The sequence below is a fragment of the Quercus lobata genome, unplaced genomic scaffold (genome assembly GCF_001633185.2).
Source record: "Quercus lobata isolate SW786 unplaced genomic scaffold, ValleyOak3.0 Primary Assembly Scq3eQI_191, whole genome shotgun sequence".
In the NCBI taxonomy this organism is placed as follows: Eukaryota; Viridiplantae; Streptophyta; class Magnoliopsida; order Fagales; family Fagaceae; genus Quercus; species Quercus lobata.
In genome coordinates this window covers 6,336-22,800 of record NW_022154834.1, presented here as the reverse complement: position 1 = coordinate 22,800, position 16,465 = coordinate 6,336, and the positions used below count along the sequence as shown (strand labels likewise).

Sequence of the window (16,465 nt, the reverse complement as noted above, 5' to 3'; positions counted from 1 at the left end):
GCATCATCTTTATGTAAACATTCAAAAAAACATATTTTCCTAACCCAATTAAAATTACAATTAACAAAAGATTTGCTATAAAACAGTACTAATTAAAGCTTGGATGTGCCAAACAACATGGGAGCAACCCTCTTTAATAGCATCAAAACAATTTTCAGTGTCACGCTCCTCCAGTTCACTTCTCTTTAAATTTTATGACTTAGCAAGTAATTTTATTTATTAATCTCCTCAAATCTATATTTACCAGTAATTTTTAAGAAAAGTAGCATGTGGCTCTCTTAAAAATTTTCAATAAGTTCTTTTTAGTAAAAGCATACTTAGACAATACTAAAACAAATTAAATACATAAACTTATAGTACAAAGCGCCCACTTTTGTGAGGTCTAAAAAAGGTGTTTAGTACCTTATATTAAGAGGTTGAGGTCTAAACTCAAATCTATAACTTGTTGCTTTTGATGAAAGACATTTGCCATCACATCTAGACCTTGTCTCTAAAACACTTTTTTTTAAGGGTCCTCTAAACCAAATATATAGAAATACTAAAATAAACATAATAGGTTATAAATTTAGTATAAAACATATAGATTATAGAGTGCTTTTCAATAAAATGTAATAACATCTCTCCAGTTTGTTAGTTTCAATTAGATTCATTATCATGTCACTTCATTTGTTTTTATGCAAAACCTTAAAATAAATTTTCCTTTTTGTTTTGTTTTGTTTTTGTTTTTGTTTTGGTTTTGTTTTGTTTTTGTTTTTTTTTTTTTTTTTTTTTTTTTTTTTTTTTTTTGTATTTGACTATTTGATAGTACTAAAAAATTAAAAAGTCAAATGAAAACTAGCTCTTGATTTTTCTTATTTAGTTTGACTTGAGATAGAATTGTTTTTTAAATAAAGAAAGTAAAAAAAAAAGTTTTTTAGATCATTTAAAATGTCTATCAAATATAGAAAAATGAGATAATTTTCTAAAAAATACTTTTTAAAAAATGATATATTTTTTAAACATAAAAAAATGAGATAATTTTCTAAAATATATATTTTTTAAAAATGACATATTATTTTTCAAAAAATAATATTAAAGTCCAAACGAAGATACAAAAGTCTAAACTCAAATCTGTGATTTGTCGTTTTTGGTTAAAAGCACTTGCCATCGCACCAAGACCCTGTCTCTAAAACAATTTTTTTTTTTATGGGTCCTCTAAACCAAATATATAGAAATATTAAAATAAATATAATAGGTTATAAATTTAGTATAAAACATATTGATTATAGACATCTCTCCAAGTTGTTAGTTTCAATTACATTCATTATCATGCCACTTTGTTTGTTTTTATGCAAAACCTTAAAATATATTATATATATATATATATATATATATATGTAAGGACACGATTTTGTGACGAACCTAAACAGTATTGGGTTCGTACGTAAAAGGCCCAGACAATATGATTTGTAGAGCGTGGGTGTAAAGAACTAGGTTAACTGTGATATCTACCTCCAAGATTTACTCTCAAGCCCGTTCAAGTTTTAAAGTTGGTACAATGAACGTTTTTCTTTAGTGATTAGTGCAATTCTCTCTTTTTCCTCTTCCTTTCTCCTTTCTAGTTTATGTCTGTTCTTCCCTTTTCTTTTTCTCCCCCGATCCCTTTCTTCATGTTATTCTTTTAGTTTATATACCCCCTTTTGCGCTCCATCCTTGCCGCACACGTGTAGGTTATGTCCGGAGGATTTCTTTCTGTCCCATCTGGCACCTCCTGGAACTTCCTATGGGTAGCTGTAAGGCTGCTTCCCTACTGTTCAGGTATCACCTCCACATTAATGCGGCCAGAGAGTTGGTTGAGAGGTCATTAATGCGGAGGCAGCTGTAGTTTCAGATATTTGTTTGCCTTATCTCTTTCATCTTTAGTCGGCTACTCTACCCTCTGAGATGACCTAATTCTGAGATCTGATCGCAGCGAGACCACGTCCTAATCGTCCTCGGACGCGATCGTCCTCGGACGCGTACTGCCGAGGAGAATGGTGTCCTCGGACGGGTATACAGCCTCGGATGGGCCACTGGCCCAACAATCCTGAACTAATTCTGAATCCTATGGGCCTATTAATCGAACGATCCCCACAAGTTTGATTTGAAATAAAATTGTTTTTTAAATAAAGAAAATTAACAAACAGTTCTCCAAATCATTTAAAATGTTGGGTCATGCTAACGAGTGCCTTTAGGACACTCATTAATAATCTATTTAAGGAAAGTTTTGATACCACTTTTATGGGAAATGAAAAAAACTGTCAAAATATTAATTACTTTTTTTTTTCATTTCCTATAAAAATTTTCTTTAAATGGATTATTAACGAGTGTCCTTAGAACACTCGTTAGCATTTCCTTAAAATGCTTATCAAATATAGAAAAATGAGATAATTTAAAAAAAAAACTTTTTAAATAATGATATATTTTTCAAACATAAAAAAATGAGATAATTTTAAAATATATATATATTTTAAAAATGATATAATATTTTTCCAAAAATAATATTAAAGTCCAAACAAAGATACACAAGTTTCAAACCCAATGGGAGGTAAAACTTTTTCATATCCAATGACATTAAAAAGCCAAGAAACAAAGTACAAGGAAAGATTACATGAATTCATAAACAAAAGGCCGACAATTTACAACGCGGTTTCCTTCCTTTAAAAAAGTCTAGCTTCTCTCCTACCTAGACGCTAGACCAGACCACACCACCACCACTGTTTTCTTTTCTACAACAACAACGTTAAATATATCGAATTAAACACACACACACATAGAGACAAAGAGAGAGAGAGCTTTTAATTTTTCATTTCTCTTAGTTTGTTTGGTTTTTTGTTGATCACAAAAATGGGTTGCTGTGTGAGCAAGAGCACGGACTCTAAGGCTAGTAGGATTGCACGGTGGCGATCCACCGGCATTGTTGCTCTCCGAGACTCCAAATTGAAGGTAATTTCTCTCTCTCCCTTGTTCTTTTTTCTACAATATTATCTGTATATTCATTATGTTTGTGCCTCTCTTTTTTTGGGCTTGTGGGTCGTTGAATTATCTATTGACTTGAAAGGTTAAGTGGGTATTGATCAATTTGTGATTTTAGGAATTGGGTTTCTTTAACTTTATCATATAATCAAACACTTATCATTTTCTTTGTGTGTGGATGAGGGCCGTGATTGTTTGTGCATGAGCCAAGGATTAAGAATTATGACCCATCATTGTGTTTGGAGTTATATTGAGTATGAGCTGATTGGGTGTGAGGTACTTGAGATTGACAGCTTGTTTATATAGAAAAAGTCACGGCGAGTTTTTTTTTTTTTTTTTTTAATGTATTTTATGTATATTTGTGTGCCATGTGGAACCAGAAAAAGTATTTGTTTTGTTCTCAATCCTGGAGTTTTAAAACTGAAAAAAGTTTTGTTTCTTTTAGTGGAGGTCACCCGCTTTTGTTCAGAGTGGTTTTGATTTAGTGTGGGTTGTATGTAATTTAGAGTAGGAGACGGTTATAATTGAAGTGAAATGGGTTCCAGTATTGTTGAGAATATAAAGTTTTTCATTGGTTAAACTTTTTCAGTTTTGTTGCATATCTTGGACAACAGTGAAATGATTAGATATGATGGTTTGATCTATGCATTAATGTTAGCAATTGAAGTAGTCAGTGCATGTTTTGATCAGATCAATATAGAGACACATAAATACCAACATGGAGATATTTTCAATACATAAAAGTGAACTGCTTTATGCATGCATAAATGATAAGAAAAACCGTATCATTCATCAGGACCTGTCAATTTGTGTAAAACTATGAAGTGAGTTTGTGGATACTAATACTATGATACCAGTTGAAGAGTTACCATTTTTACTCATGGATACTTTATTTCTCTTCAACAGGCGTTCCCAAATGAAGTTTTCGATCTGGATAGATCTGTACGGACTCTTGATTTAACCCACAATAAAATAGGTAATGCTCTTTTTCCTATGAAGATCCCAAGTCATTGGGTTAACATTGGTGAAAAAGACTCGTTCAGACTCGTTCTCATAGTTTTCTGTACTTGATTTAGCAGTGAGAAATTAATTAATTATTTTTTTTTTAATTTTCTTTAAAAGAACGTCTTCATGCTGTTAACAGTTAACACCTGTCTTCTACTCAAGTTCAATTTATTTTTGCAGTTGACATACCTGTGGATATAAGCAAATTAATTAACATGCAGCGCCTGGTAAGAATCTTTAAATTCAGTTGTGTATGTGAACTGTAATCCCTTTCCATGAAATAGGTTATAAATGCACTTATCATTTAAATAAGTGATAAAACCTTAACTGCTTGATTTTGAAGGAGCTTTTCAATTTCTGATGGAAACAGTGCTTCTAGTTTTGAATCAAAGATTACGGGATAATCTGTTATTTGTTTGAATTGACAAAGTTTCAACATGGCTCACAGTGACTTGTTAAGTCAATGTAATATACCAGCTTAAACTACAAGAATGAACATAGTTGTAAAAATGGGAGTTTTTTTTAGAGAAAGTAAGGATATATATTCTATCTTAATAACATATCTGGTAGTGAGAGAGTTTGGATACTTGAGAGATCACCTATTAATAGATTCATAAATTTGTGTAAGCTTTAAATTTACATATTGCCTGCTGCATTTTTAAGAGATAAGTTGGATTGATCTACCCAGTTTCACTAAGCATTGATTGGCTTGGGAGGCATAGATCAGATATTTGGAATATGGTTCCGGGTTGTATGATGTGGATTGTTTGGACAGAGCAAAATCGTCTTTTTTTTAGGATACGGAAAAATCATTATGTCAACACACTCTTTTTGATTGGTCTCGGTGTTGGGGTTTCTTGGATTGTTCATCCAACATAGACTTCTTGTTTCTCTTAGACTAGCCTTTTTCCCTTGTGCTCTTCATCATGAAATTAATTTTTTAATACTTTTGATCAGTATAACTACACTTATTACCTATCAAACAAAAAAAAAAAGCATTGATTGGCAATAGAACCATTTTTTTATTTGTTAATGAATTACATTGAGATACACTAATGTTGGCTGATGCATTGGTTGCTAAACAAGTGACGTTTTGGAGGTAGAATGGATAAATGGATTTGAACTTATCTGATTTTCAGTTTGTTTATCAGCTTAGAATATGTCGATACAAATATTGATAAGGAATAATAATTGTATTGGTTCTGCTTTATCTCACTGTGGTGGAGAGAATTAGAGTCTTAGAGAGGGACATACATCAGAAGAGCAATTCTTGGGAATTAATTGTAAGAGATTCATTGAAGCAATCCATTCTCTTCTCTTGTTAGATCTTTTAGTCTCGTAAAACAGTTGGATATCTTATTTACCAACTTATCTCTGAGAGCTGTTCTTGTGACTTTATTGCTAAGTCTTATCTTTTTTTTTTAATATTTCTTATGACATGATTATATGCACATGGTGTTTTTTGCTTTTATTGTCATGAGTGATCATCATAATATGATATTGGCAAAGCTTGAGCTTAAAGTTGCCCTATCTTTTCAGATCTTAGCTGAGAATCTTGTCCAGCAACTACCTACAAACTTGGGGAAACTTCAGTCTCTAAAACTTATGACACTTGATGGAAATCAAATTACCTCCTTGCCTGATGAAAGTAATTCTCTTCTCTAAATAAGTAAGATAATGCTAATTTATAAATTCGATATAGTTTGTTTGCCTTCCTTGGCTTTATCTGCAATTGTCATGGAATAATTGTAACTTGCATGAGACTTTTTCACTAGCATCTAACCAGATTATGTTTCTTGTCTCTAGTGGGACAGCTTGTGAGGCTTGAGCGGTTATCCATCTCTGGAAATTTGTTAACATGCTTGCCTGAGACTATTGGGAGCTTGCGCAATGTGAGTAATCTTATCTAATGAAACTGAATGCTATTTGGCTGTTTCACTGCCTCTGTGGTTTGGGTTTCTTTAATTGTAGAATAACTTCGATAGGAGTCGCATTGTGGTGCCCATTGATCAGAATCATGATTAGAAGTTAACTTCACATGCTTTCTTGGGTATTTTAATATTAAGAATGACACATTTAGCATGTCTTATAAATTCCAGGATCTAATATGAATTGTTGATGATGCAGTTATTGCTTTTAAATGTATCAAATAACAAGTTGAAGTCTCTTCCAGAATCAATTGGGAGTTGTTTCTCTCTTGAAGAATTACAAGCAAATGGTATGTTTAAATCTTTCTTCAGATTAATGTCTTCTTTTACATTAAAAACTATTGCCTATAAGGCACTAGAATAAGTGGATCTGAACATTATGTAGATTTCTGAGATTTAAGGTCATAATTTCTGCATGTGTATAGATGATGAACAAATTTGTTAAATCTTTTACTAATAGCATATGTCATCTTTTTCACGACATTTTGACGTAAAGTTTTACATTTTTCATTACTTTTCTTGTTCTATGCCATGCTACTTTCATACTTCATCAATATGTTGTGAAATGTGTATTGCAATTATGTTTTGGATGTTATCTTTTGACTATAAAATTTACAATCACTATGAATTTGTTAAGTTGTTTATAGGTTGTGTTATTTTAGTGGACAAGCTGGAGGCACGATTCTGCTTTCTGTGCTTCATGTGTCATATTTTATCATTATTTATCTGGTTCTATTTATTTGTCCAAATATATATATATATATATATATATATTTGTTTGGTTCTATTTGAAGAGTTCCAACTTTTGAGTAAATTTTTCTTTGTCAGCTGTGTGCCATGGTTGTAATTTCTTAATTATATTTTGACCACTCACAGCTTCATGTTCTGGATAACCTTTCAGATAATCTCATTGAAGATCTACCTGCATCAATCTGCAATCTGATTCACTTAAAATCACTTTGCTTGGACAATAATAACGTGAACCAGGTATTAACTTACCTTTCAATCTCTCTCTCTTAACACATGCATGTGGATCTCTTGTCAACTTTCCTAATACTGAAGCCTCCCTTCTTCCTTGATCTACTTAGCTATTATTCTCGTCATTTTCTCTCCTTCTTTCTACCTCAAAGTCTTATCTTTCCTAAAGTTCCCCAAAACAGAATTGATAATGCCCCTTTTACTTTTATCAAACTCGAAAGCCGTTGGACTTGCAAACTTTGTCCCGTGGTCAACACAGATGAAGAAATTAAAAGAGAAAAGATATAGTTTAGGTTGAAGAAGAGAATCGGAACATATTATTCTCCGCTAAGTACAACTTCCTGACTACCATTTGATGGACCTTTTCGAATTAAGACAGTGATGGTGTTTGCTTTCAGGACTTTGCCAGTCAAAAGGAGAGTTCAGCAATTTTCTGAAGATTATATAAATTTAATTTTTAGGTTAGAAATGTGAATTCTGGAGTTTCAAGATTCATGGTTATTAATCTATTTTGGGAAGCCTTACTATTTGGTACTGTTTTGAATAAGGTGGTTTAAGTATCGAAGAGTCATGGTTCTTTTGATTCCCTTTGTACTAGTCTATTTATGCAGTAGCTGGACTTGCCTGTATTAATATTAGTATTTATTTCTGGACAGATACCTCTGAATCTACTGAAAGACTGCAAAGTTCTGCAGAATATCTCCCTGCATGGCAATCCTATTTCAATGGATCAATTTCAGCAGGTATGTCATAGTCCCCGCATGTAGTGTTATTAATTTATTCATTTTATATTTCAGCAAAAACCCAATATGTATTTTCAACCCAACTGAACCCTAAACGTTTTTAGATGGAAGGATTTCAAGATTTTGAAGCAAGAAGAAAGAAGAAGTTTGACAAGCAAATTGATTCAAATGTGATGATTGGGTCAAAAGGCCTTGATGAGGGTGTTGATCTATGAATGTCTTACATCAGTGCTCCCTAAAAGAGTAAGTTGTTACACCACAATCTCAATGAATTACTTTAGTGTCTTGCACCGAGAGAGTCAATTTAGAAACATGCCTATACGGACAAGATTAGTTCTGAATGCTACCAATCTGATTATTTTTATTGCTTGGCCTAAATTCCTGAAGTATCAAAAGATTTAATAGGTTTAAGAAGCATCCAGCAGAAAGGAGAAAAAACAGGCTTTTAGAGGAAATTGTGTTGAGGAATCTTGAATATATCAGGCTTTTATATTCTCGATTTAGTGGCTTGTAAAATCACCAAGAACTTTATATTTTGGTCTCTCCATTTTATTTGCAATAAAGCTACAAGCATAACATTTTCACAGCAAAGCCTAGGCGGCAAGCTGTTTTACCTTTAACAACTTGCCACCCGGGCTTTGTTGTGAAAATGTTGGCACTACTCTTTTATTTGTTTTCACACTCTTTATTGAGTATATATCGCTAGTTATGATTCATCTGGGTTTGTTACATGAGGCTTTTCAGTAAGGGCTAAAAGCAACGGCCTTATTGAATATCATGTGCTTGGACAGGAATCAATTTTGTCAATAAGAGATACTTGGCAGTTTTCACTCAAATTATAAAAATTTGTCAAGCCGTGTTATATTTGTTATATAGTCTCATAGTAAAGGATAAGGAATGTAATCTTTGGTGAGGATGCTTGAATTTAACAAACAATGAGATACCTTTGGTCCATCTTATACCATGCATGTGATTCACCTAAAATGTGGCCGATGGAGTGCAAAAAATACCTCTAACAAAACAAATTGGCACTATGGAATCAATGTACATAAGCACATTGCACATTCTTCACTCCAAAAGTTTCCAAACCTGAAACAGTTCTGTTTGTAGGACCTACTTGATGATGGTTTTATGTCTTGCATATTTACCACAGTTGCAACTGTGTGTGGTAATTAAGTTATACAATATCTTATCTTACTTTCTTTGATATTTTTTTGCCTTTTATGAATGCTCTTAAATCTTGATTCCTTTTTAACAGACTAGAGGGCAGGGTTTGATCAGGTGGGGCCATTTGAACGCGAAGGGCAGCCATAAATTCATAAACAGCTTTCATTGTAGCTTGGGATAGACAAATTTGGTATATACTTTTTTTAGGTCACATTTGAAATAATGTCTCCAAACTCAGTTTTATCATTTTTGTAAATGAGGGCTTGGCTTTGTATATGCCTGTCATTTTGCAGGCTTGTATATGTAACAGGTACTTAGTATTTAAAGATCCTCCTTAGGTTGTTGTGGTTCCTGGGACTATTTAGATTACATTTATACATGGAATGAAATGTGTTTGACACACATAATATTTAGTTCTTGAATCTAAAAAAACCAAACTGAATGCATGTTGAATTCTATGATTGTGGAATGACAGACAGTAACCTTAACAACCTGTACCTTTTCTTTTTCTTTTTTTTGGCCAAAGATAATCTAACCATAGTACAAACAGAAGAATTTTCTGGTATTTCAAAATTAAAAAGAAACAAGCTAATAACATGTAGACAAGGTCAAGACTATTAGTTGAACTCATAGTGCTAATTAAACCATAAGAATCTTGGTCAGTGTACTAATTAGTATATGAGCCAAATTGGATAATTTTATACATTTTAAGGATTTGATTACTATTTTTTTAAACTCCAATGTACCAAATGAAAATAGGGCAAAATTTTAATAACTGAAAGTGGTGTTTACCCATCTGCAAGAGCATCAAACTCTGTAAAGTTTGTGAAAAAACACTTTACAAAAAAAAAAAAAAAAAAGTCTTCCACAAAATAAAAAATGAAACTAAGGGTTTGTTTGGAAACAGCTTATTTTACAGAAAATTGAAAATACTGTAGCAAAATAAATTTTAAATGTGTGAATAGTGCTGTGGGATCCATTTTTAATATATATTTTTTCTAAATAAAGTGGTTGTGGGTCATGTGAACAGTGCACTTTGTCTCTTAAAAGCTGAAACACATGCATCAAATAAAAAAAGAAAAAAAAAAAAAAAAACATAAAACGCCAGATGTAGGAAAATAATTCCTATCCAAACATATACTAAGTGTGCGTTTGGATAAGAATGAAAAATTAAAATTATTTTATTATTCAACTTATTTTTGCTACTATTTATGGGCTACACTGTACTTTTTAGCACTATTCATAGGTTCCACTGTACTATTTCAACTAACTTTTACCTTTATCTACCGTATTTTCAGCAATATTTTTTCAATCTTAGCAAAATAAGTGATATCCAAACATATCCTAAACCAATAATTGTATTTAAATATTAATTTAAGTGTTTGTTTTCTTTTGGGGAGGGGTTGCTAATTATTACAGATTAAACATAAAGTTGTCCAACTCGGATACACAAAGCGAATAAATTTCAAAACTAATATTAAGAAGTTGTTAGGTAAAGACAACAACAACAAAATGCCAAAATCTTCCAATTTGGATTTATCAATTTTAGATTATGTAAATTAAAAGCTAAAACTTATAAAATGTTGCAACATTTTGAATACAAATCTCATATACCATTTTTGTATTCCACCGATTAAAACTTACTATGTTTTTTACTTTTTTTTTTTTTTCATTTTAAAATTTGATAATTTTATAAGAAAAAAAATACATGATAAATTGTTAATTGATGGAACATAAAGTGGTACAAGAGATCTGTACTCGAACATTTTTTAACATAATATGTCATCAAATGCATGTATGACGTGGGTCAGTTAGCACCTCTTGGTTTTCTCACAAGGATGCTCAGAGTTCAACCCAAAAAAAAAAATCCATTAAACTTATATATTAAATTTTAACCCAAAAAAAAAGTCTTCAACTTTGATTCTTAGTTTTATGTTAAAAATAAAATTTTAAACAAAAATTATAAAATATTTTCAAATTATATATCATCATATAATAGGTAAGTAATATAATAAAAGTTTGGCCCCTAAATAAAAATTTTTTTTCCCACTTATTTTAAGTGGGAAAAAAAAATTTGAACTCAATTTCTGCATATAAAGAAATACGGACAATGTTAATAAGTCATAAAACTCTTTTGGCAGCCTTACACATTATTTATTCATCACATCACATGACTCATTGTCCATATCATCAAAATCCTAATGAATGAATATTCATCAAAAAAAAAAAAAAAAAATCCTAATGAATACATATCCATTTTTTTTTCCTTTTATAAATCAAATTAGTCTATTAATAAAACCAAAACAATTCTTTTTTTCTTCTTACTACTCTATATGATATATATATCATCAAAATCCTAATGAATACATATCCATATATTTTTTTCCTTTTATAAATCAAAATATTCTATTAATAAAACCAAAACAACTCTTTTTTTCTTCTTACTACCCTATATGATATATATATATATATATATATATATATTTTATAGAAGAAAGACAATGCATTTCAATTAAAGGAGGTTGTTAAAATCAGCTTGAAGTACATTAGTAATATCAGGTGAGATATCTTTCATCTATACTCTTTTAAATTATTAGTAAATATTGGTTTTTTTTTCCTATTCATAATCCAATTTATAGTCTCTTATTACATGTTGATTTTTAAGGTATGCTTCATATGAATTAAGCAAGTAACCATTCCTTTTTACTTTTCTTTTTTGGAAATATAATTAAATTAAATCTTTTTTTTTTAGAAACAAAATTGAATAATTAAAATAATCTGTAGAAGGAGAGTTGAAAAAAAAAAAAAAAAGGTTGGTGCCAAAACCAAAGAAATTGAACCAAACTGTCATTTACTACTTTCCCACCATTCACATGCCACGTGTCACTCATTCCTTGGCTACAATATATATAAATCCAAAATCCCCCGAAATCACTTCTTGTTTGCCTCATTATAAAGTACCTTGTATTGACGTTTCTCTATTCCCATACAAGGAGGGGCATTCCCTGTAATTACATTCCACATACGTGTCCTTTTTCGGCATTTCGCTTTCCGAACTAGCCCTTACAAAATTTTAGCTAACCCTAAATTTTTACCCTTTTTTTTCAATTGCCGCCAATTGTCGGATCTAGATTCTTTCTCACCCAAATTCGATCTTGATTTTCACTCTGAATCATCGATTCGTTATCGGATTCGATCGGTCCTCGCTATCCTCTTCCGATCGATCCCAATTTTATCGCCAGCCACGGCTTCGATCGATTTCTAGGGTTAGGGTTTTCGAAATTTTTGTTCGATCTGTGCATACGATATCAGATCTGTGAAACCTTTTCTTTAATTAGGGATTTTGGGTTCTGGGTCTTGTTTTTCTCCTTCAATTTCTTCCGATTTGTATAAAAATTTCGCGGTTTTATGTTTGAGTTTCTGGGTTTGATTCTTTTAGGGTTTGTTTGATTCATAGATCTGTTCTGTTTCTTGGTTTTTCCTCTGTAATCGGTGTATTTATTTGTGGGTTGGGTTCAATTTTGGGGATTTCGTTGAATCTTTGAAGATCTAGGGTTAGGGTTTGGAGAAAATTATTTATTTCGTTGAATTAGGTTGGGGAAAAGTGAAAATTTTACCATTATTCACCAAATTTGTCCATTAATTTATCGTAAGCTTACTATAATTTCCCGATCCAACGATCCGATATATCATTTGCTGAAGACTGTTTCTTGAGGTATAAACCAGTCCTTTTTTTTTTTAAATAATAATTATGAAAATTTAGCCTGCCATTTCTAATTAATAAAAAATAAATAAATATCTGTTGTAATTATTTAGGTTTTAATTTTTAATTTTTTGCAGTGATCTTTATTTATTTTTTAATTTTTTTGGTTTTAAAATAGGATTGCTAGTTATATTTACCAAATTGCCCCTCATTATAGATACTGATCTATTTATGGAAGAGTTGCACAAGTCACTGGCCCCATCTATTTTTTGAACAATAATTGAAAATAAAATTAATAAATTGATTAATATAAATAGCATGTTAATTTCTTATGGTTGTGATGTCAACATGTAGATGCTTTATGTATGCATTTTGATGGCTTATAATATAATTCATTGCATGCCTTAGAAAAGGGTGTTTGGCAATAGAGTTTATCTAATAAATTGTAGTGAAACAGAATAATTTGCAATTACTTATTTTGGTATATGGGCATATTTAGTTTCAGAAGAGTTCTTAGGATGACTTTGCTTCATATGAAAGCATATATACCAATGGAAAGTTAGAATGACTTTATTCTTTAAAAAAAAGACAAGAAAAGAAAAAGAAACATTAACCGAGTTTAGCTGTTTTGCAGTTCACAAATATCTTAAGTTAGAATAGTTTAAATGTTAGGCTTTGAATGAGGCTCTAGATTATAACTACTGCTATGTGAAGTGACAGAAAGTTCAAAATTATTTGGATGACTATAAAATGCTTGATTAAGCAGCAGAGAAATAGAGTAGCCAGTACAGATAGACACTTTAGAATGTTACTAAGAGCAGTGTATCTTCTAACTTATTTTTATCAATGATGGATGGTTGTTTTTAAGCGATGCAATGTAGAAAATGTCTTCGTCTGGTTTCTTTTCTCTTTTGTATCTTTTCAATTGGTAAAAGCAATAATGTACAGCTTTTTTGTTTTGTTTTTTTTTTTTTTTTAATGGTAGAAGTCTCTCTCTTTGGTTGCTTTGTTCCACAACTTACAATCAAACAGTAATGTTACCCTTTTCTTTGTTTTGCATTAACTTATTTAAACTATTTTATGCAGTTAAAAATGGTACAGAAAAGGCGTTTTGATGATGATGATGATGAAATATTTGACGTTTCTTCCAAGCTTCCAAGACAATTGGAAGACAATAATCGGCTAGTTTCGTTTTCGGAATCTGTTTTTCCTGGAAATGCTTCCCAGGTCCCTCAAACATTAGGTGAGGCATTTAGTCTCTGTTAATTTATGGAATGCTTAATGCGGGCTTCTTCGGTGTTCATGGAGCCTTTAACACCCTGTCAATAAAAAATTAAAAAGATACAAAAAGAGGCTATGATGTGAAGTGTAAATAGGGAATACTAGCTGTGCAATTATACACCCACCTAATCTAATTTGTGCCACTTGTTGTGTATCTAAGTTTTACCTGATTGTGTAATCTCAATCATCTGACCTCTGAACCACTCTCAAATCAAACTTCTTATTCTAGCCACTTAAAAGATTTCAAATGATTCTATCTGTGGGAGCCCTCTAAGGGGTTGAACTTCACCAGTGGTCCTTCATTGTCAAATGACATAGTTGTCTCTTCTTACCAATTGGTTTGTCCTTTATTTGTTATATTTTTAGTGAGTTTTTAGTTATTTATTTCCAGGTAAGCATTTGTTTGTGCCTGGTTGGAAATTTTGGATCTTCAGATTAAACATTGTTCTGAACCAATGCACGTTTGTCATTAGTTTGACCATTAGAAAGGTAGTGGTTGTATGAATACCAAGGTTCATTATATGGGTTTTTTTTACTCGCCTCTTTGTTGAATTTTCTAGATCACTAAGTGATTGGATGATTCCCTTTGTAATTTTAAATCAACACTCATCAAGTTGTAATGTGTAATTGGTAGAGGGTGGATTCCTAAAAGGCAATATTGAAGTTGATGAGAAGCTCAGTGACATTTTTACTGATCTTCCAAGAAGTAGTGAGGACAATGAAGCCATTGTTCCTGGCTCCACTTCCATCTCCTCCTGGGCAACCAGTAGTACAAGTGAAGAAGATTTCCGGTCAGAGGCACCAGTTCATGTATCTTTTTTCCCAGAATTTTTTTATGCCGAGCGTCCTACAAAGACATTAACTCACTGTGATGATGCCTATTCTATACTTTTTGATCATCCTCCTCGGAAACCTGTTCCTACTGGACCCAACCATCAAGCTGATATTCCAGCATGGAGTTCACAGGACACCAAGAGCACTTCAACTCATTTAGGCACACCTGAAGCAGTTTCAGACTCTGACCTCACTGTTAGGGATGAAGATGAGAAGAGACTGATGGGGACCTGTGTCATTCCAATGCCTGATTTGGATTTATCTGTGTGCAATGGTGACAATGTTGGTAATGGTAGAACTGATTGCAGCTGTGAGGATGGGGGTTCTGTTAGATGTGTCCGACAGCACATTACAGAAGCAAGATATAAACTTTTAGAGAATGTTGGGCAAGAAATATTTGTGGAGTTGGGGTTTTCTGACATGGGAGAGCATGTGGCACAGAAATGGAGTGAGGAGGAGGAAGATTTATTTAATGAAATTGTCTTCTCAAATCCAGCATCATTGCACAAGAATTTCTGGAAGAATCTCCCTAGTGCCTTCCCCTCCCGAACCAAAAAGGAGATTGTCAGTTACTATTTCAATGTTTTTATGCTTCAAAGGAGGGCTGAGCAAAACAGATGCGACCCAATGAACATCGACAGTGACAATGATGAATGGCATGGGAGTGATGATTATGGTGACAATGAACATGGAGTGACAGAGGATGAGGATTCTGTTGTTGAATCTCCTTTATGCCACAACAATCCTGTTTATGATCGGATCAGGGAGGATGATTTGCAAGAGTATGCTGAGGATTCTGCAGATGGAACTTGTGATGATGACAAAAAGGCAAATGTTGTTAGTGGAGAGGGTGTCACCAATATTTCAGAAACAAACCCAAAGAAGTTGCTTGACAACTGTGGTTCCAGTCCCACAGTTCAGCTCCAGGATAAAACTTCTTGGGATGAAAGGGGAGATGAGGAAGTCCAAGATGATTCATGCTTGTCTTCGGACACTGGGGTTGCCTCACAAGGAATTCAGGCGAAGTCTGAAAATGGCAGTCACTGGTCGAGTAGCGGTAGTGTTAACAAGTTAAGCAGTGGGGTTGGCCATGAGTACATCATGGAGCCTTGTGACAATAAAGCTTGGGATGCTGGGTTCATGACTTGCCCCAAGAATAAAGTTGACTTGTTGCCAACTTGCAGCATGATTGAAGAGATTTTTGGAGACGGATCTTGGAAATAGAGCTTGAGCTAGTGTTGCTAGTCCTAGCATCAGAGGTAGTTCTGGGAAGCACCAGGATTTTGAGGCTTTCATATTAAGCAAATCTACTAAGTGTTTATCTCATAAAAAAGTATAGTGATAGTTTTAACTTCTTTTTTCTCTTTGTACATTTGCCTCCTCTGTAAGATAGAGTTGTAGAAGGTGATTGGTTCAATGTGTTTAGGCTTTAATTCTTGTTACTTATCACCTATTTTTGTTATTTGAGAAATGTGAATTTGCATTCACACCTAAAAAGAAATCAACAATGGTTATCTTTCTTTGTAGGTGGTTAGGACTTGCTAGATACACCAAGTGTAAGAATGTGATTCCTTGATGTAACTTTTGAGTTATTTTAAAAATGAAAGAATTATTATATACTTACTAATCATAAGGTATTAAATAATGCACCCTTTGTTCATCAATAATAATAATAATAATGCACCCTTTGGATGCAAAGAGGACAAGAGTAGTTGACCTTTCTCAAATTATATATTTTGAATACCGATTCTTCCTTGGAGCATCAATTGGATGAAAATGATGAATAAACAAATACAGGATTACATGGAATATACTTCTTGAGGTTGAGAAAA

General features: G+C 32.4%; 2 protein-coding genes across 3 annotated transcripts; both read left to right on the top strand.

The window, feature by feature from the left end:
• The first annotated feature begins 2,611 nt into the window (after window positions 1–2,611).
• On the top strand, window positions 2,612–9,228 carry LOC115973468 (plant intracellular Ras-group-related LRR protein 7-like). Of its 2 annotated transcripts, none has more exons than XM_031093733.1 (10): window positions 2,612–2,964; window positions 3,901–3,970; window positions 4,180–4,226; window positions 5,539–5,647; window positions 5,806–5,891; window positions 6,127–6,217; window positions 6,829–6,914; window positions 7,562–7,648; window positions 7,753–7,891; window positions 8,919–9,228. In XM_031093733.1, exons 1-9 carry the CDS (start codon window positions 2,866–2,868, stop codon window positions 7,861–7,863), a joined length of 786 nt encoding a protein of 261 aa, XP_030949593.1. In that variant the 5' UTR covers window positions 2,612–2,865; the 3' UTR covers window positions 7,864–7,891; window positions 8,919–9,228. The 2 variants fall into 2 exon arrangements, with proteins under 2 accessions (XP_030949593.1, XP_030949592.1); XM_031093732.1 differs by having other exon boundaries at window positions 8,907–9,228.
• Window positions 9,229–11,770: 2,542 nt separating this feature from the next.
• On the top strand, window positions 11,771–16,153 carry LOC115973471. Its single transcript, XM_031093736.1, has 3 exons — window positions 11,771–12,530; window positions 13,605–13,761; window positions 14,434–16,153. Exons 2-3 carry the CDS (start codon window positions 13,611–13,613, stop codon window positions 15,855–15,857), a joined length of 1,575 nt encoding a protein of 524 aa, XP_030949596.1. The 5' UTR covers window positions 11,771–12,530; window positions 13,605–13,610; the 3' UTR covers window positions 15,858–16,153.
• Window positions 16,154–16,465: the final 312 nt, after the last annotated feature.

Bases quoted from the DNA above. Each gene is read 5' to 3' on its own strand.
- LOC115973468 (XM_031093733.1), top strand. From the start codon at position 2,866: ATGGGTTGCTGTGTGAGCAAGAGCACGGACTCTAAGGCTAGTAGGATT. The intron at 5,892-6,126 runs GTGAGTAATCTT...TTGATGATGCAG, and splicing joins CTATTGGGAGCTTGCGCAAT to TTATTGCTTTTAAATGTATC. The intron at 7,649-7,752 runs GTATGTCATAGT...AAACGTTTTTAG, and splicing joins CAATGGATCAATTTCAGCAG to ATGGAAGGATTTCAAGATTT.
- LOC115973471 (XM_031093736.1), top strand. From the start codon at position 13,611: ATGGTACAGAAAAGGCGTTTTGATGATGATGATGATGAAATATTTGAC. The intron at 13,762-14,433 runs GTGAGGCATTTA...TGTAATTGGTAG, and splicing joins CCAGGTCCCTCAAACATTAG to AGGGTGGATTCCTAAAAGGC.